At 43.6% G+C, this 19,843-nt stretch overlaps 2 protein-coding genes across 2 annotated transcripts in view; both read left to right on the forward strand.

Moving 5' to 3' along the window:
* The window catches only part of CASS4 (Cas scaffold protein family member 4), a 13,612-nt gene extending 5,407 nt beyond the window's left edge, over window positions 1-8,205 (forward strand). Inside the window, exons 3-6 of the mRNA XM_025197370.1 lie at window positions 2,265-2,414; window positions 4,052-5,407; window positions 6,319-6,399; window positions 7,154-8,205. Coding sequence (XP_025053155.1) covers window positions 2,265-2,414; window positions 4,052-5,407; window positions 6,319-6,399; window positions 7,154-7,558 — 1,992 coding nt within the window. The 3' untranslated portion in view covers window positions 7,559-8,205. The remainder of the gene's footprint in view (window positions 1-2,264; window positions 2,415-4,051; window positions 5,408-6,318; window positions 6,400-7,153) is intronic.
* A 2,987-nt stretch (window positions 8,206-11,192) lies between these two features.
* RTF2 (replication termination factor 2) overlaps window positions 11,193-19,843 on the forward strand; it is a 51,087-nt gene continuing 42,436 nt past the window's right edge. Inside the window, exons 1-5 of the mRNA XM_006018188.3 lie at window positions 11,193-11,327; window positions 12,858-12,952; window positions 13,059-13,149; window positions 14,435-14,574; window positions 17,181-17,259. Of these exons, the coding sequence (XP_006018250.1) occupies window positions 11,259-11,327; window positions 12,858-12,952; window positions 13,059-13,149; window positions 14,435-14,574; window positions 17,181-17,259 (474 nt within the window). The 5' untranslated portion in view covers window positions 11,193-11,258. The remainder of the gene's footprint in view (window positions 11,328-12,857; window positions 12,953-13,058; window positions 13,150-14,434; window positions 14,575-17,180; window positions 17,260-19,843) is intronic.

Genomic DNA, 19,843 nt, shown 5'->3' on the forward strand with positions numbered 1-19,843 from the left:
CCTTCTCTTGCGGAGGCTGAAAAGGTCCAGGTTCTCTAGTCTCTCCTCGTAGGGCTTGGTCTGCAAGCCCTTAACCATACGAGTGGCCCTTCTCTGGACTCTCTCCAGGTTATCCGCATCCCTCTTGAAGTGCGGTGCCCAGAACTGCACGCAGTACTCCAACTGCGGTCTGACCAGCACCCGATAGAGGGGAAGTATCACCTCCTTGGATCTAAAAGAGGATATTTATATGTGCACATATAATAATATATATATCATATTTATATGATCAATGACAAATGCGGAATTGTCATATTGGTTAAATCTGTATAGCTATTTTTTTAACTGCATAGCTAGCTAAATTAATGTGCTAAAAGTTTTTCAACAATTTGGAGTACAGTTCCCCCCAAACCCCTGCACTGATCTTCTTGAAACTTGGCAGGTTTCATGCGCTCAGGAGAGGCTGCCATTCCTGCAAGTTTCATCCAAATTGGACAAAAAATGACAAAGTTATAGATATTTCATTGAATCTCCATTATACCCTATGGCCGGATCTCCAAGGTGACTCCGAAGCTTCGGAGCCGCTTTGGGCAGATCGAGGTGGAAACCTGGTCCGGAGCTCTGGATCAGATCGCGGCCATCCGAAGCGGCCGGATCCAAAGCCGGACCAGATTGCTACCGACTCGCACAGGCCTAGGAATCAGTGGGGAGGAAGGATGTGTGTGGGCGGGGGGCTGGAAGGGAAGAGAAAGAGGCTTGTCAGATGAGGAACCAGAAGAGGGGAACTTGAACTGTGTGGGCAAATTGCCCAAGGAAAGAGGCTGGGGGTTGGAAGGGACGTGGGGATAGCTGAGCAAGGAAACCAGAGCCTAAGGGAAGAATAGGACTGGCTGGAAGGTGCCAGGGACAGGGATGAGAAGCCTGAGATGAGAGATGGGAACTGAACAGAGAATGAGAATGGGACAAAGGTAAAGAACCAGAGAAGAGAAAGACACATCAGAGTGCATGGGGCCAAGCTTGCTGGGGGGGATGGATAGAGAAGTCTGTGCTTACAAGAGCGCATTCACCTCAAGAGCCTGGATAAAAACAAGCATGAACCTTTTGCCTGCTGGCAGCAAATGTCTAATAAACCCACTGTCAACATGGAAGTCTTCTGTGCTCCTGGGCTACACTGAGGACTGATATCAGAGTTTTTTTCGCTAGCTCAAACAACAGAGATCTGTGCCATGGATTGAAAGGTTGCCTGCAGGTGTCTCTGTCATGTAGAATGATGGAGTTCTATGTATTCAGGTAGCTATTTGTAAACACCTAAGAAATTACAATTAAAAACAATCTTCATTCAAGATGCATTATGAAAGTTGTAAAGTCAAGTCTTCAAAAGAGTTAGGATATATCAGAATTAAGGTTGTTAGTGCAAAGTTAAGTGGCGCCCTTTGGGCATATGCATTACTTTAATTAAGAGCTTGAAACAAGATATTGACTGGCTGCTCATTCAACAGCTGCCCTACTCGCCCCGAGAACTTGATTGATGTAGAGGTCATGTGTGAATAATTGTATGCGGTGGTATAGTATCAGAAAATATCACATACAATTCTGGCATTCCCTAGCTTTGGAAGGCTTGGCTTTGAAATCTTAGTAGGTTCCCTCAGTGTAGTGTATGTGTGTGCATGCATGGGCCGCAGAACGGGGTGGGCCACCTGGGCCATGGTCTGATCAACTTTTAGCACATTAATTTAGCTAGCTATGCAGTTAAAAAAATAGCTATACAGATTTAACCAATATGACAATTCCGCATTTGTCATTGATCATATAAATATGATATATATATTATTATATGTGCACATATAAATATCCTCTTTTAGATCCAAGGAGGTGATACTTCCCCTCTATGTCATATAAATTAACATGTAAAAGTTGTTCGGGCCATGGCCTGGGTGGCCCATCCTGTTCCACGGCCTATGCGCACATGTGTGCACACATGTGTGTAGGTGTGTCTGAGTGCAGGCACATGTCATTATTCTCTAAACCAGCCTGGTGCCTGTGTGAATGAATCCTTATTTGGATGTAAAATTTGTGAAATTTGTGCAACAGCCCACTGCGCCATCTAGTGTCTATCTCCCCTGCCTACAGAGCTCTTGTAGGAACCATATCCTGACCCAAATCTACACAGAGGGATTCTTCATGCCCAGGGCTTTTCTACAAAGGCAATCTAGGACTTTAAGTCTTTAGCAGTTTGTATAAAACTAAACAAAAGTTAAGCCAACTTTACTTTTGTATTTGATTAGAGCTATGCCACTCCACCCACAGCCAGAAAGGTCTCCACGCAGTTTTCCCTCACTGAATATTTCCAGGAAGGACAGAAACAGCTTTACAACATCTCATCCAGCCCGGAAAAGGCAAAAGACCACATCCAGCAAGACTCTCTAGCAAGCACTGTAAGTGTTACTCCTGGTAGTTACTGTAAGTGTTACACTGTAAGTGTTACTCCTGGTAGACTGGTAGAGACCAGTCTCTCATTAATGCTGTTAAACTAATGCAAGTGACTGAACATATTAAACCATGAAGCCTGGGGTTGTACTAATGTGTTGATATGAGGCAGGGCACTGCTATGCTTAACAGAAGTGCCAAGAAGATGAGATATAAAAACATCCCATCTTAAATGTGATATCACTTTAAGATTATTTTAATATTAAGAATGTATAAAGTGATGAAAGAGGCTTGACTCATGGTCGTGCTTCATAATTGCCAGGGCTGGAGTCATCACTGCATTTAAATTTACTTATTGGAGTTAAAGTAACATTGTCATTAAAAAGGAGACTCAAAATCTGTTAAGTAAAAGTGACTGCGGATTCCTATGTACGTGAACATCTGGGAATAGAGTGATATGTGCACCTATCTGGCTGACTGCCCGCCCCTCTCCTACCCAGCCCTTTTAGAGCTGGTGGAAAAGTTGCTGACCCACAGTGTTTCTTTGAAAAATGCTGATTTGTAGAGCCTAATGTGTTTCATCTGAAATATCTTGGGTTTGATGATCCTTTGCAGGGTCCCTGGCTACACCCACAGAGTAAACTATCTCAGGGCTGCTAGCTTGTAGGGTCTCTGGCTCTGGGGAGGATTCTCAGCTGGACTGTCCCAGTTTTCCAGGATTTCTGACTTCGGAGCAGCAAGCCATGCCAGGGATTCCAGGTTATCTGTCATGGAGTTGGGAGCCTGCAAGGCCCTGACAGCCTGGGCTCTAATCAGAGCCAAAGACCTTGCTATCACTGCTTTTATCAAGGTCAGGTGAGCAGCTGCCTGGGAGCAGGTTTCATGTTCATCTTTCCAAAATTCAGATTTTTGGGGCCATCACAGAAACTTTGGAAAATGTTGGGTCTGATCTGATTTGGACAAACATCAGAATTAAAAGAATCCCACAAACCAGACATATGGCCAGTTCTATCTGGGATCCTTAGCAAGCAGCAGCCACTGTAGTTAAGTCCTGGAGCTTCGCACTCCCATTGCTTTTTAAGCGCTTTCCCTCTCAGGCTTATGAAGCAGCTGGACACAGTCTGGGCCAGATTGCTTAGTTAGAAGTCTTATTATTGTCCGTATCAGACACCATTTTTCAAGCTGCAGATGCCAGCTATGCACAAGACCTTATTGTAAGGCTTTGAATAAGATCATTATCCATCTCAAGAGCCTCTTGAAGAATGCAAATGTGAACACCGGGCAATTATTTAAGTGTGGTCAGTTGTGAAGTCTCATAATTTGCCTGTGTCTTTATGTATCTATAAATACTGGAAATGAAAAAGATCAGAATCAGTTCTCTTAGGGGCTCATGAAATCTCATTTGCTTCATTATAGAAAACCTGTTTGTCTGATATTGCCCAATACTTTGATATCTGTAGATATGACAATAGTACTTTCATATACAGGGTTTGACTGTGTATTTCAGAGGGCAACTAGCATTAGAACGGTGGGCCTGGTCCTCAGCTGGTGTAAAATAAGTGCCATCCCATAGACATCAATGGATTTGTGCTGAAGATCTGGCCTTATGTTTCTTAAAATGCGCTTAATTTCCCTTGATTTCCAGATGTATGATGTCCCCCCTACCAGAGAATGTGATATTCCCATCCAAAATACATCTCAGAGAAAATATGTGGGCCATTGCAATACCTTGCCAAATCCTCGGAAGTCAGAATGGATTTATGATATTCCAGTCTCACCTGAAAAACCAGGTTTGAAACAGCATCCTCCTAATCATTGCCTGGAGAAGCAGATGTTGTATGACGTACCACCAGCCAGGTATGGTGCTGGGGTGCAAAATGCAGCTAGCACCCTACCAGCAACAGCAACTGAAGGCAAATTGGCGAACCCACAAGAATACGATGTTCCACCAATACAGAAGAAATTAACTGTTCCAGATGCTCCCCTTTATGCTGTACCATCCTCATGTGATATGTTGCGTTTGAGGAAAAATAGCAACTATCGTGTCCCCCTGAGCTTTCTGTCCACAAAGGTTGAAAATCAGAATTGTGAACAAAACATTTATGACATTCCTAAAGTATTGCCTACTGCTTTACAGAACAGAAAGGGGACTGAAAAAAACAATGGTAGTTTTGAAGACCATACATACAATGTTCCTTTACAACTGTCCAGGGATGCCAAATTAGAGCAAGATAGGTTATCATTTGACAGTGTGGACAGTAGAACCAGCACCATATCTACATCCCCAAGCACTTCTGTTGAGTCCTTTTCTCTGTCATCAGAAGAGGAACCTGCTCAAGAAATTAAATTGGACCTTGATGTAGCCATAGAGATGCTGACCAAGCTACAGCACAGCGTATCCAGTTCAGTTGCGAGCCTAATGCTATATGTGAGTAGTAAATGGAGATACCAAGAACACCTGGAGGCAAACATTGAGGAAATTCATAGAGCAGTTGATCACATAAAAGTTTCTTTGGGAGAATTCTTGAACTTTGCTCAAGGTATTAAGGCAAATGCCTCTTGCCTCAGTGACAATAACCTTCAGACCAGAATTAAAAAGCAGTTACAAATTCTTGTAGACTCATTCCACATATTAGTAGAAACAAGGGAAGCACTGAACAACTGCAACTGGTCTTTGCAGGTTCTGGTCATTAAGAAACCTCAGAACAATCCAGATGATCTTGATCGGTTTGTTATGGTAGCCCGTGCCATTCCAGATGATATCAGGAGGTTTGTCTCCATTATCATAGCTAATGGAAAGCTTCTCTTCAAGAAGAATGACAAAGAGCAGAAGACTACGCAACCAAAACTGAACACAGAGCATAAGATGGCAAAACCAGTCCCGGCACCCAGAAGAAGAGAATTTAATTCACTTCAAAGAAATAAACCAAACAAAAGTGAACTCTCTTCTGAGAAATCAAGAAAAAATGTCAGTGAAGACTGTGATTACGTTCACCTGCAGGTTTGTATAACGTTAACTTCCTACCTATATTCTGCGTTGTGGTGTTTGTAGATAGCAGTTCATTTGTATTATTTCTGCATTAATACAAACTTGGCTTTGCTTTATATGCAGTTTCCAGCCCACATATATGACTGCTAAGCTTTTATTGCCATAGCCATGAATGGCAGGAAGCACAGAATTCAGCAGAATTATAAGGGGAGCCAGACTTATTCGGCAAGCAGTATAGAAAGCAGTTCATTAGCTCCACCACTGGATTCAATTTTCAGTTGGACTTCAAACAGTAGTTTCCTATGTGTTTCTTTACAGTAATGTTCTTATTCTTACTAGTATATTAAGCTTCAATCGTTCTGATACAATTTTGGTTTGGGGTACATGTCTTGTTTTGATTCCTTGGCATAAGAAAAATCAGCTTCATTTTTCATGATTTGTTAGAAAAGATTGTTTGTTTCTAATACATACTCTCAGATCTCAGTGATGGTTGATAATATTAAGCTATAATACAGATAGCTATTTAATACTAAATGCCAGGAAACAGCTAGACTTACTGTTGGAAATCACTTTGGGAATGGAAGAGAAAGGACGCATATCAGACAGTTAGCCATTAAATACCAGTGTTTAAATACATTAAATACATTAAATAGATTAAAAACCATTAAATACAGAGCATAATTAAATATTAAATTATGAGTTGGATGTGGTTCATTGATAATAGAGCCAGTGCTACCTTTTGCAGGATCAGTCCCTAAGTTCTTTAATACGAACAGCTCTGACTAATGGGTTATGCTCCTAATAACAAGTTCAGTGTAGTCAGTGATTACACCTAGATTACATGGCATGGAAGGCTTATGCTACCACATAGAACAAAACCAAAGCCATATGGAAGCATTTTATGTAAACTTTTCATTTTTCAGAAATATCAAGGTCTGGAACAGGCAGCAAAACACCTTTCACCTAAAGAGGTAGCAACGAAGAATGGAGATTCAAAACAAAAGGTATTTCTGGCCTTAAAAAAAATGTTGCTAATTAAGATTGTCGAGCCCTCAAGCTGTATAAAGCACCTATACCTTGCTAAAATGTAAAATAGTTTGAATTTGACAGGAAACTTCTATAGGGATCTATCTGTCCTGTTTCTGATCTTTTATTCCCCACACCATTTTTTAGCAATAGTGCTGATAGCATTTGTAGTAGTCCACCAAAACTTTTCTGTTTCCTACGTCAAGGGATACTGTAACTTAAAATCATAACATAATTGATCGGCTTGCCTTTTTTCACTTCATTTTGAGTGGAACTATGACTGGCCTTTATCTCAATATAACAAGAGAGGAAATCCTTGATTTACCAAAGTCTTGTTCATCCGCAACTTCCATGACTCCAATACCTTTTAAAACCAGATTTAATGGCTTTATGCTGTTTAAAAGCTAGATTCCACGTGTTCAGGCCATTTAAGGCACTAATGTTTCAGTATGATTGCAAGATTTTTTGTGATATCAGCTAGTAAAAATCATGTCATTGAAGTCTGTTGCACAAAAGTCAGATTGTAATTTAGATTTTATCGTTTCTGTGAACCAAGCAAAATGAGAAACAGTGCCATATAACTGCAAAAGGCCTCTAGGCTGTGCCAGTTTTGGGGCTACTGGCTAATCAGGTGCAGAGAAGTGAAGAAACTATACAACAAAAGGACAAAGTGGAAACAGTTTTTAGGTCATCCAGCTGAAGATATTTCTTGTTTTCTTTTCCCTTTCCTAGGTTATTCCAGAAAAACCTGTTCAAAACAAGCAAGACTCATCAAAGAAAATCATTTTCTCAGAAAACTGTAGGCTGTGTTTTGGTGCACTTCAAAAAGCCATCAGTGTTTTTACCAATAGTCTCAGCAATAACCAACCACCTGAAGTCTTCATAGGACACAGCAAGCTGATCATTATGGTAGGACAAAAGCTAGTGGATTTTCTCTGCCAGGAAACTCAAGAGAAGGATACAAGGAATGACATCCTCCACAGCAGCAGCCAGTTTTGCAGCCTGCTGAAGAACTTGGCTCTTGCCACCAAAAATGCTGCAGTGCAATATCCACACACAGACGCAGTGAAGGAACTTCTGGGTCAAGCTGACACACTGTCTAAATATACACAGCAGTTTCAAGACACAATGGAGTGACGTAATCTTTCTGTTCTTTGAAGGACCCGAAGGAAACCCTCACAGTGTCTCCATCTTTCTGGGTTTTGACCTCCTTATCTTTGGCATCCTGCAGTCTAAGGAGGACAGGACTCTACAGAGCATCTCAGTGATGCCAATCTTAACTCATCTATAGGGATTCCTTTTGGGAAAAGAAAGGAGTTAACTCATGCACTGAAGCGTGTTCAGTCTCCAGAGATCCAGCCTACCAGTGACACTGTGACCGGGACCAGAATCTGCACTTTCTACTTGAGAGTTCAGTCATACATGGAAGATGCTAAATCAAAGATGCTAAATCAATCCTTCCAATCCATTTTTCACACTGGCTTGGCAAGACTTTTCAGTGTATAAGTACAAATATATTATATAATTTCCCTGTTTTGGCACACAAATATATTGTATTTTTCTATTTTTTTTTCCATTTGGAAATATAAGGTTTTGTTACTGGTTTTTTCCAATGGCACATCAGTACACAAATAGCGTGTGTAAATCAGCTTCTCTTTACAAGGGACTGTTTACTGTATTTGTTTTAAACTACAATAAAAAAATCCTTTACAGATGTTTCACATTCAAATGTTATAAACATCATGGGATAAATTCTGACAGGTCCTCCCCATATATATAGAGAGAGAGAGAGAAAGAGAGAGAGAATGTATTTAGTTCTACTGCAGCACTACTACACAGTAACTCTAGTTACTGTGCATTCACTTAGTACTTTATTAAGCAAGTGCTAAACTAAATGCACAGTATCTAAGGCATGTTAATGAATGCATGTCTGTGTATATGTGTGTGTGTGTGTGTGTGTACACACACCTATAGAGAGAGAGATGGGGTGGGACCTGTCAGAATTTAGAGAGAGGAAGAGAGGACCTGGCAGAGTCTCTCTCTCTCTATGTGTGTGTGTAGAATTATCAGAAACCCAAGCTGAGTATCTGAGCATGAAGAGAGCGCTGTTCTCCACTGTTCTAGCTCTCATCAAAACCCACAGAGGCTGCATATGTGGTTCTTTACATCAGGTGCTAAAGACAAGCATTCTGGAAAAGGACTCCATGTTTAAGAGTGGAGTTAATATGTTTATGGCAGGGGCAGACAATTATTTTGGGTGGAGGGCTGCTTACTGAGTTTTGGCAAGCCATTGGGGGCCGCATGACAGATTAATATTATTTTTTAAAATGTTTTAGGGGCCCTGTGGGCTGGATAGAATGGTTTGGCAGGTCATCTGGCCCGCGGAACGCATTTTGCCCACCCCTGGTTTATGGCCACTAAATGCAGGCAAGTTGTCTGAGCAAAAGCTGGGAATTAACTCAGAAACCACCTGCTTGTTGTTGCACTGCTGGCCAAAACAGGAATTCATAGTAATACTCTACTACTCTTGCTGAGTACCTACATGTTTATTTTGTGGCCTCTCCTGCATATGTCAGGAAACTTGAGAGCAGAGTGAATCTGCCGTAATCCAATGATTTCTTTGTTTGCCGCTCATATATGAGAGTGATGGGGCCATACTCACACCTGGATGCATAGTTTTAGATATGTGTGTGCATGTGTTGTATTTTTCTTCCCAATTAATTTATTTTTTTAAATACTTCTGAACTTTCACAACTTGCCTTTCTTTTGTAAGTGAAACTTGAGTCTGCATTAGTTGCTTCAGAGAGTCAGGCAACGCTTATTTGCAGTGCGCAGTTTATTTGTGATGCAAAAAATGCATATACCATTTATACCTGTGAAAGAAAGTTCCACTTGAAGTTTTAGTATATTCATTACAATCACCAAGTTACATATATTTTACATTAGTTAAACGTAGAAATATTTCAGTAGGACTATATTTGAATAGTAAAATGCAGGTAATTGCATATGATGGTTGTCTTTGTTTTTTGTACGTTAAACTCACTCATGTGAATCAGTGAAATGTTCCAACATGAAACATAACGCATGGATTACACAGCAGCCTTCAAAAGCTGTGCAATGGAAGAGTAAAGAATAGTAATATAAATTATCATTTATTTTGAGCACACTTTATATATTTCAGCCTCACTTGATTTACATAGGAATATGCTCTCTGCACTTCTGCCATTTACCAGCCAATTTTGTCCTTCAGATTTTTGCTTTCAAATGATTTTTTAAAAACTTTTCGTAGGTCACGCAACACTTTATGTTAATAAAAATAATTTTTTCATCAACATTTATTAATGTCCCTTTCACCCCTGTAACAACTTTCTCACAGACTGTTTCAGGCAGAGCAGAAGGGATTCTTTCTTCAGGTATCTTTTCTGAGGCTGCGGCTACATTACAAGGTCGTGCCCTGATGTGCACATTGGCTCTGGGAGCTTCTATACAAGATGCTTACTGCGCATTAGCCTAATAACACTGTGCAGTAGTGTGGTGGTTAAAAACTGTGCTAATAGCCTATGTGCAGCGGTGGTAGGCTAACGCGCGATAAGCGTCACAAAATAACCGTGGGCCGGCACTACTAGGCAGTAACTAGTTACTGTGCATTCAGTTAGTACTTTATTCAGCAAGTACTAAACTAAATGTGCAGTATCTAGGGCACGTTAATGAGTGTATAGACATGCCCTCGGAGTAAAAAGCAGCAAGGGAAAGTGGCTCCCATGGAGCTCTGTGCTACTGCACCTGGACGGCTGGTCGAGAGCTCCGAGGTCGCCCTGCACTATCTTGCAATGTGTAAACGTGCTCTCCGTCACATCATGCAGGGAACAGCCTAGAAGCAGGTGGTCGAGATACCATCAATTCTAGCAATCCAGGCTAACATCTGAACTGGTTACGTGTCCGTTCCTCACAGATGGGTTTTTTTTTTCTGTTTTGGGGCCTGCTCAGGAGAATCCCTTAGGGAATCAGTCCTGCTTCGAACCACCCCAGGAGTCTCTCTAGCTGATTCCACAACTGAGGGGCACGGATGGTGGAAGCAGCCGTAAGAAACATCCCCCTGGGAGTCGAACGTGGCAAGTGCCTGAGCCCTGAAAGGGGGCACCGGATCCTGGCGTGCAGGTATCTGCAGAGACAGCCCAGCTGCCGGGCTCTTAGCAGGTCTCAGCAATAGTGATGGGAGCTGTGGTGTCCCAGGAGCCCCCCAGGGCCGGGGCTGCCACCTCCTCTTGCTGCCCAGGCTGCTGTGGGCTCTGGGAAGCCTTGGGAAGGATGGGTGACGGAGAGCTTCGCGGTGCGGGGTCATCCTGATGCCTCGTGCTCTGTAATGCTAGGTCTTCGGTACCGAATAGTTGTATTGGGAGTTCAGAATTGCCGTCTTTGTGAAAAACTATCGTCTGCTGAAACAATGTGCAAATACGTCTTCTTCTGGATCTTGTATTGCTCATGGTAAGCGAGTGAGTGAGAACTGGGACACAGCAGCTGACGCCTTTCTTTCTCTGCAAACCCCAAAGGCAGGTCAGGCCTCTGCAAGAAGGACTCGGGGTTCTGCACGTGCTGCCTCAGTTCCTTGCCTCCAGGATGGCGCCTTTGGAGCCCCGCTGCTGCTCTGGGTCGGACCAGGGCTGAATCATGGCAATAGGAGTGAGCATCCTCCCGCAGCAGCTCCCGCGCCCGCCCAGTAGGGGGTTGCTACGCAACGGCCGCCAGGCGCGCGCTGGTGCGTCATCTCCGTGCGCCGGAAGTAGCGTCCCTCGCGCCGGAAGCGGGGGTTTGGCCCGGAAGTGCGGAGCGGGAGGCCATGGGTTGCGACGGGGGCACCATCCCCAAGCGGCACGAGCTGGTGAAGGGGCCGCGCAAGGTGGAGAAGGTAGGCGGGGAGCAAACGTCCCGGCCCAGAGGCTGGGCAGCCCCGGGGTCATGGCGGGCGTGTCACGGCGGTTACGCGGGCACTAGGCGTTTGTTGCTTCGCGTGAAACGCCAAGCGGCCCCTTGGTCGCTCGCCGTGCACCGGCAGCGATTGTTGGGGCCGATTACGGAGGCGTGTTGGCCGGCAGCGTCGGTTGGTCTGTCAGTTGGGCGGAGCGAGGCCCCTGCGGGGGGGAGCGGCGGCTCGTCCGGGAGGGGGGATGACTCCCACCGCTGTGCGCATCCCAGGAGGGCACAGGTGGTGTGTGTCCCCTGGATCTGCACAGGGCGGGGAGGGCCGGGCTCTTCTCGGCGGGGGCTGGGGCAGGCAGCAGCAGTGCTGAGAGGGGGCTATGGGGGGCAGGGGTTGGAGGCTGTAGCTACCTCAAAATTCGTTGTAGCCCCTGCATAATTGCTCTTCCCAGTGTCGCTGCCGGCCCCAAGTGCAGCCTGGCCCACACAGATCCGCGAGCGCCCGCCTCCCATGGTCTCCTGGGGTGCACGCAGCAGCAGGAGCCACCGCCACCCCCCCTGCACCCCCGGATGAGCCGCGGCTCTCTCCTGTGCCCTGTCCCACCCTGGCTCGACAGCCCCTGCTGCTGCTCCACCCCCTTCCTCACTGCAGCCGCTTCCATCTGCCCTCCCCCCGTGCCCCTTCATCCCCCCACAACAGACTTACCAGCTGGTCACAGCTCGCCAAGCTGCCGGGCTGTGCTCCTCGCTGCCAACGTGCCGCAGCTGCACGCGTGCATGCACCGTTTACTGGCCACATCTGGCAAAAAAAAAAGCCATTTTCCAATAACATCAATTTTCTTTATGTCGGTGCTGATCCGGTATCAGACGGATGCGTTGGTGCACCTCTATTAAAAGCCATTGGCAGTTTCTTTCTTTTGTGGCACAGGGCGGGCTGTCCCCACTGATTAGGATAAAGGAACAGCCTGGAGCTCCAACCTTGCTCCAGGGCTGCTGTCACACTTCCCCTTGGTTTTGGATGGCCAGAGCCCCAGCCAAAATAGGGAACAACTTACAGCCAGCGGGAGATAAATGTGGAAAAGAACAAGGGAGAATAAAAGGAAGGGAAAACAAATGAAAATGGAGAGAAATGAAAGGGTATGTTCCAGCAAGGTGCCCCAAGAAATAGGATGGGAATCACTGGGAATGGTTAGTTTCCTCCACAAGTTGATAATCTAACAGTCTGCTACTGTTGGAGTCCTTCTGAAATCTGTGCTAGCAGGATTGGGCTCAAAATCAAATATAGGCAGTCCACGTATAATTTTGAAGTTGTGCCTGAACGTAATGGGGCGGGTTTGCAAAAGTCTTTTGTGGGATGATCTTGAAAGGAGAAGGGGTGGTCACTTGTAATTCGGTAGGATTTGCCAGAGTATTCAAAGGGAAGTTTTAAGTGTTAGTTTTCCCAGTAGGAAAAGCTTTCTCTGAAAGGAATGAAATCTCCCCACCATTTCTCTCTCTTTTTTTCCCTCTCTTTCTTCAGGTTGACAAAAATGCAGAATTAGTAGCTCGGTGGTATTACTGCGCTCTGAGTCAAGAAAAATTAACCAGACCAATTGTAGCCTGTGAACTTGGGAGGTATGGATTTTTCTTCTTTAGATTTCTTGATCTTAAAAGTAATAAATTCTGAATAAATGTGGGTTACAAAAGTTGCAGAATACTGATGATAAATTGTATGTTGTAGGCTATATAACAAAGAGGCCGTCATTGAGTTTTTACTTGATAAGTCATCTGATAAAGTTGTGGAAGCTGCGTCACACATCAGGAGCATTAAGGTAAAGCCCGTGTACCTAATATAAATAAATGCCAAAGTTAAGTGTTATGCACAAGGCAAAATAGTAACATATCTTAATTCTGTTTTCTTCTCGTACCTTTTCCACTTCAAACTGCAAACGATTTAACACAGATATTTGTAAATCCTTATAGGTCCTCAGATAAATTCAAAATGTCATTCTCAGGCTGATGTGGTGGTTTGACGTAGTAAGTTGTAATATTGGAGATATAGTTGTGATAAGTAAGGACTATATATTTTGTGACAGCAGTGTCCATTCTTTTGTTAGCTGAGGACAATATTTTTAACTTTCTGAGCAGCTAAAATGTATATCCAGCATAGATAAAGTATAGCAGCTAGTCCCTTTTCTCTTTGCTCTGGAACAGTGTTTCCCAACCTTTTTTCACCCCACAGCACACTTACCTAAATAAAAAAGCACCGTGGCACACTGGACGCGGGGGTGGGCGTAAAGCCAGCTGGACACTGACTGGGGAGGAGGGGTGGTGTGCAGCCAGCCGGACAGCATTTTGGGCTGGAGCCATGCTCCCTGCCTGGCTGGAACCATGCTCCCTGTCTGTTTGTGTCTGCAGGAGCAGCAGGCGAGGGGTGTGGTTCCAGCCACAAATGGTGTGGCAGACCTGGACATGCCTGATGGCACACCAGTTGGGAAATGCTGCTCTGGAAGATGTAGCCTTTGTGGACTGATATTTTAAACATTGCCTGCTCTACTGTGATCTACTTAAGCATTTGACCTGTCTAATATGGAGCAATGCGTGCTGGGATAATATGCCTCCTGAAGCTGAGGTCCTGTATTAAAAATGAGCGCTGCCCATATTACATCATAGAACTGAAATATCTGCCTTTAGATATTGCTTCTCTGTGTGAAAATCTAATACTCTATACATTAACTTTAGAGAACTACTTCTAGTTCCGTTCTGGGAGAATGGAATATTTCTCTTATTTTTCAAATGAGTTAGTTATGCATAAATAGGCGAAGACAGGGAGCAAATCTAATTGATACTGAACCTATTTGTATATTATTTATCTTTAAAACTTTATATCTTGGGCAAAAACTCCAGCACCTCTTTCCAGGAAATGCTTGGCAAATGGGGAGCTGCTCTGGGACCTTTTTCTCTTTTTTAAACAAATTATTTGCATAACTTCCAAAGTTGTGGAAAGCTCTAGTATAATAAGGCATACAGGAAGAATCTCTTCAGAAACATTAGCATTTTGGTTTGCCTTAGCATGTATTAAAAAAAACTTTAAACTTATGGTTTTTTGTATTTCAGAATGTCACAGAGCTGAATCTTACTGATAATCCTGCCTGGAATGGTGATAAAGGGAATACAAAAGGGGATAAGTATAATGACATCCAGTGTGCATGCTTTATTTGCCCTGTGGTGGGCTTGGAAATGAATGGCAAGCACAGGTTAGTATTTTCCTTTTAAAAATAAGACCCCCAGAGTTTGCTAAATTGAATAGTAGCAAATGTAGAGCTATAAAAATGAATATTACAAAAACCAAAGTGCTCCCACAGCCCTTTTGGCAAAGATTTTTGTTGCTGCTGAAAGAAGGGTGCTCTTTTATGGTTCCTCTGGCCTTCAGGTTGAGGCATGGAACACAGAAGTCGACTGGTAGCATCTTAGGGACATGTCCTTTAGCTTGTGGGCATGGGGAAGAGCAGTGTTAAATATTCCTGTCCTGCCCCTTGACACTGTTTTGCATTTTAAAGGGAGCGTCCACTTCTTTTCACTTTAGGATCAGAGCAGGTCTGGGTTCTAAGATATTTCAGCACTGTACTGGTTGCTATATTTTCTTTGTGACTGTGAAGGAATGTTTCCCTTGTTGTTAGATGCTGAACCTGGGTGGGTTTTTAGCCTTTCCAGTGGTGGCTAAGTAGGTAGGTGGCAGTGTCAGGTTCAGATTGTCACAGCTTAGCAGATATTGGGTATCCAAGGCGGGCACTCACTCCCTAGAAAGTTTGGTTCACAGATACACGTGGACTTCAAAAAAGGCCCCTAACAAAGTTGGGAATCAAGATGAGGAGTATGGAGACAACCCTGTGTCATCACGGTTCCCTTCTAAACCTTGTATGGTGGGAGGTCTGGAATCAAGTTGAAAAGAGGGGGGCTGAAACCCTTCTTCAAAAGGCTGGAAAAATCAGGGAAACATGACTTGCATTGTACAGTTTATAGCCAGATAATATTTTCAGGGGAGTTAATTAAGTTGTAGCTAATTAAATCATGCCTGTGTGTCTTGTGAGCCCCTCTGCATGGCCAAAGCAATAAAGTTTTGGGAGAAAAGATCCTCATCTGTAAATCATAGCTGCAGTATAGGGCTCCAGTCAGAGTTTGCTGCAAAAGGCTTGTAGCCAGGCACTAAAAGGTGCCTGCTACTTTAAGGGCTCAAGCAGCTGGGCCAGGGAGCTCTGCAAGCTGAGCAGAGCTCCACAGCTGCAGGTTGCCTGAGCAACAGCCTAATGAGGTGATTGGCTAGCACCTGCAGGCAGTCAGATGCCCAGAAGGAGGCAGGGCCCTGGGGCTATAAGCCCAGGGCAGGAGCTAGTAGGGCACTCTCTGCGACAACTCCCAGGGGAAGGAGCTCCTGCATGAGGGAGCTGCCTGAGACCTGGTGCCACCTGTTTGACTGCTCAAGTGCAGTAAGACTCCAGGTGGCCTAGGTACCCAGGCTAAGGGGCATGCTGTCTCAAGGGTGGAAGTTTGCCCCCTTTAAGGGGCAGAGTGCTGTTGTCATTTTAGGTGTTTAAGTTATAGCCCAGGGGCTTATGCTTATGGTGGTGTTTGCACCAGTGGTTTTGCAGATGAGGCTATAGGGGAGGTGGAGACCTCAAGAGAGCCCTACTGCCAGAGGGGTGCAGCTATAAGGGCGCAGAGAGCTGTAGTGCCAGAGGGGCAGAGAAGTGACAGATAGTAGATATCTGTGAGGCTTGGGATGCCCTTGGTATTAGGGAAAATAAAGGGAAGCCTCCCACCTAAAGACATCTTATTAATTATATCAAAGGTGTGGTGGGTGAAACAGGTGGGTGGACTGCCCTAGACAGGTGGGTGGGCCGATGTAGTGATCGGTCTCGGAACTGCCCCCATCATAAAGCTTTACTCTGACTGTACATGCAGAGGCCCAGGGAGTCCTTATGCTGATGGATATTATCCTGGAAAATATTATTAATGAATTTGTGAAATGGTACACTAATCAAAAGTGAACGAAGTATAATCTCATGTATTTCACAGACGGAGAGCTTTTAATGATGATGTTGCTCATTTAGTAGTTAACAGTATTTGCAGTTATGTACTTTAATATTGATAACATTGTGGATTATATAAAAAGTAACACTTATTAACTGGCTTAACATAGTGTTTCTGTCTAAAATAAATAGAAAATGAAATTGGTGTAGGAAGTGTATGTTTAGCAAATCTCCCACAAGACTTTCTCTTTGACTTTTTTCTTTTTAATCTTCCAGTGAGCTTCAAAATTAAAGTTTGTGCATTGCAGTGAATAGTCACTGTAAGAAGAGTCCTGATAGGGAGGCTGATCAATAGAATGAGAACTCAGCTTTCGTAGTGGGATCAGTACTTCATAATTTCCAGTTTCCCTAGGTACACTGAAATTTCAGAGGATACATAGCAACCCGGAGTCCCACCAATAGTTCAGTGCTTTCTGGGAAACTGTAATAAACCTGCTAATACCCAGTGAGATAGTATAAAATAAACCATTGCATGCCAGTCAAAAAAAATGAAAAAAATTAAATTTGCAATGCGACTCAGCCTGCATCACTTTTACTTCTTGTTCAGTTGTTGCATTGGCTTTCAGCATCATTCACACCAATTAGCAAGGTTCATCTTGTACTTCTCTTGATTAGCCTCAAGAGGGCTCGCAAGCAGTTTACTGTACAGTGCTCCTTACCACTGCAGTGTTCCTGTGACGTTGCTTGTGTTCAGACAGATAACTTACCTTACTTGTAAGCTGAATTTCTTAGAATGGCAGTATCAATTACTTTAATTTTTATCTTTTTGAAAGGTTTTGTGTCTTGCGGAATTGTGGGTGCGTGTTCTCTGAACGTGCTCTTAAAGAAATTAAAGCAGATGTTTGCCACAAGGTAAGTTTTGTTGTTTTAAAAATAAGAGGTGGGGGAATGTGGCTTTAATGTAGTGCTTGACTATAACTGTGTGTGCATTCTTCAGCACCAAATGGCGGTTGCCCCTGGAAAACCCATTGATTCCACTTCTCTGTTGGCTTAAAATAACTGCATGCCAGTTTAATAACACTGACTCACTTCCTTTGGGGTTTTCCTGGGAAATGCCCTTATTCTAAGGCTGATTTGATTGGCAGTAGCTATTTTCTACAGTAAAATATTTTATTTGTTTTATTTGTTCTGGATGCTTTAGTCTTTTTTTCCTTAAACTGAAATTGAAAAGTTGTGATTTGCTGAAGGCTCACCTTTTGCATTGAGCCATCTTACTATGGGGTAACCAAAATCGGACCTCTTCCAAAGTATAACATAAGACAAAATAGTGGTGTTGTGCACTTTGTGGATTAGCCTTTGAGGGTATGTAGGCGTGATATTTAATGACACGATCAGAGCAACTGGTGATGTGACCGTTTTAATGCCTGAACTAGCGCCACATACAGCAGAGGACTGATGAGGAAGGAAGTGGCTTACCTATTATATTTTAAATATATGCTTCAAAAGGGTAAAAGGACAAAACACACTGAGCAAGTGTTTGGGGCACAGTATGAAGGTCAGGAATTTTAGGAGCTGGAGACGCTGTTTGTTTTTTAAGAATTGGACATTTTAAGATTTTGCGTTGGGATTATTTTATTTATTTGTTTTTGGGTTTGTTTTTTAAGGCTTAGATATTTTTCTAGTTAATGAGAGTGTCAAGAGTTAGGTTATAGAATTTAAAACACATAAATGCATGTGGCTCTGAAGTTGAGAGACATCCCACACCAGCAGGTTATCGAAAAATTGTCCATTATAAAGTATCCTTTGCCACTCTCTGGTGCACATGATAAAACTGATTAAAATGTACAGATTTTTAAATAATTTTGCTGGTGTGGCCCTATTTTGGGGCAGTGTTATTTATTTATTTTTAGCAATGCTAGGTTTATTGCTGAATATACTGACTCAGTTTTATTTAATAGAGCTGACTGGCACCTGAGGAAACTTATTTGCTATGAAATTGCCTGGAATAGTTTCTTGTCTAATAAAGATTCACTCCTGTTCGTTTAGCTGAGATCAGTGATTCAAATGGTTTGTCTGTCCATGTCTCAGCATCATTAAAAATCTACTTAATATTTGATCACTGTAATTGTAAACTCCATAGGTTGTTAACCAATGATACTGGTAGATATTTGATACAGTGTATTGTGCCTAATAAGCTGTTGAAGTGTGTGGTCATTACATTCCTGTTAGCTTTGTTGCCTCTTTCTTTCAGTTAAAGTTTTATGATAATAAAAATAACTAAAGACAATAAGGAAAGCTGGATTCTTTTTTTTTTTTTTTAAGCTTGTTAGGTATCTAATAGTTGTGGCAGCAGGACCTCTGTCTGACCTGCCCTTTCCTCACCCCTCTGCTCATATGGAAATGGGCTTAAAAGGCAGATTTCCCTTCCCCATAACTGGAAAGAATGTTTTACTTATTTAAAAAACAACTATCTAGTAGGGTGTGCGAAATGGGCCGTATTCGATTCAGATTCGGCCCGAATCGAGGACAGTGATGCAATTTGTTGATTTGGATCACTGTCCTGATTCGATTTGACCAAATCTGAAGATTCAATGCTGATTCGGAGAATCGATGATTTGGCCCTAGACACAGCTTTAAATGTTTTTTCTACATACCTCAAGGTACCAGCGCAGCTCGTGAGCACTGCGGTGCTGGGGCAGATGGAGTGTCCCCCAGTAGCTCGGAGGCCCCCCTGCATGCTTGGCAGCAGACCCAGAAATGGGCTGGAAGTACTTCCAGTCCACTTCTGGGTCCACTGCCGAGCGTGTGGGGGATTCCAACACCCCCCGCCCTCCCAGCTCGGCGATCAGTCTTGGGGACCCTGGGTGCCCCCCCGACCCAGAAGTCACCAGTTACTGAGCTGGGGTGCAGGGGTAGGGGGTACCCAGTGGACCCAGAAGTGGACCGGAAGTGCTTCTGGTCCAGTTCTGGTTCTGCTGCTGAGTGCACTGGGGACCCTCCTGCACTCCTGTGGGACGCTCCATGCGCCCCACCATCTCGGCCTTGACGAGCCACCTGGTACCCTGAGGTATGTAAAAAGAAAACATTTAAAGCTGTGTGTATGTCAGAATCATGGAATCGCTCCAAATCTCTATGAATTGATTCGGAGGGTTCCAATTGGATTCAGAGAGACTTAAAGGGTCTCTCGATTTGATTCAGATTCAGCCACCGAATTGAATCGGTGACTGAAGCGTCTCACAGCCCTACTATTTAGGCCTCTACCCTCCTACCCTGCACCTATGTCTCTTTCTTCCTTCATTAATGCTGCATGGTTTCTGAATCTAAGATCCTGTTAATTTTTCCCTTCTCTCCAGTTTAAGGCATTTTGTTTTGTTTTTTACCCCATGTCTTTCTTTCCAGTGACATCTTGTGCATCTTTCCACTCTTTAATGTTCCTTTTCTTCTGCTCCCTTACCATGGTTTGTTTCAGGATGTTTTAACTCTGAGAAACCCTTTT

This window comes from Alligator sinensis, unplaced genomic scaffold (genome assembly GCF_000455745.1).
Source record: "Alligator sinensis unplaced genomic scaffold, ASM45574v1 scaffold115_1, whole genome shotgun sequence".
In the NCBI taxonomy this organism is placed as follows: domain Eukaryota; kingdom Metazoa; phylum Chordata; order Crocodylia; family Alligatoridae; genus Alligator; species Alligator sinensis.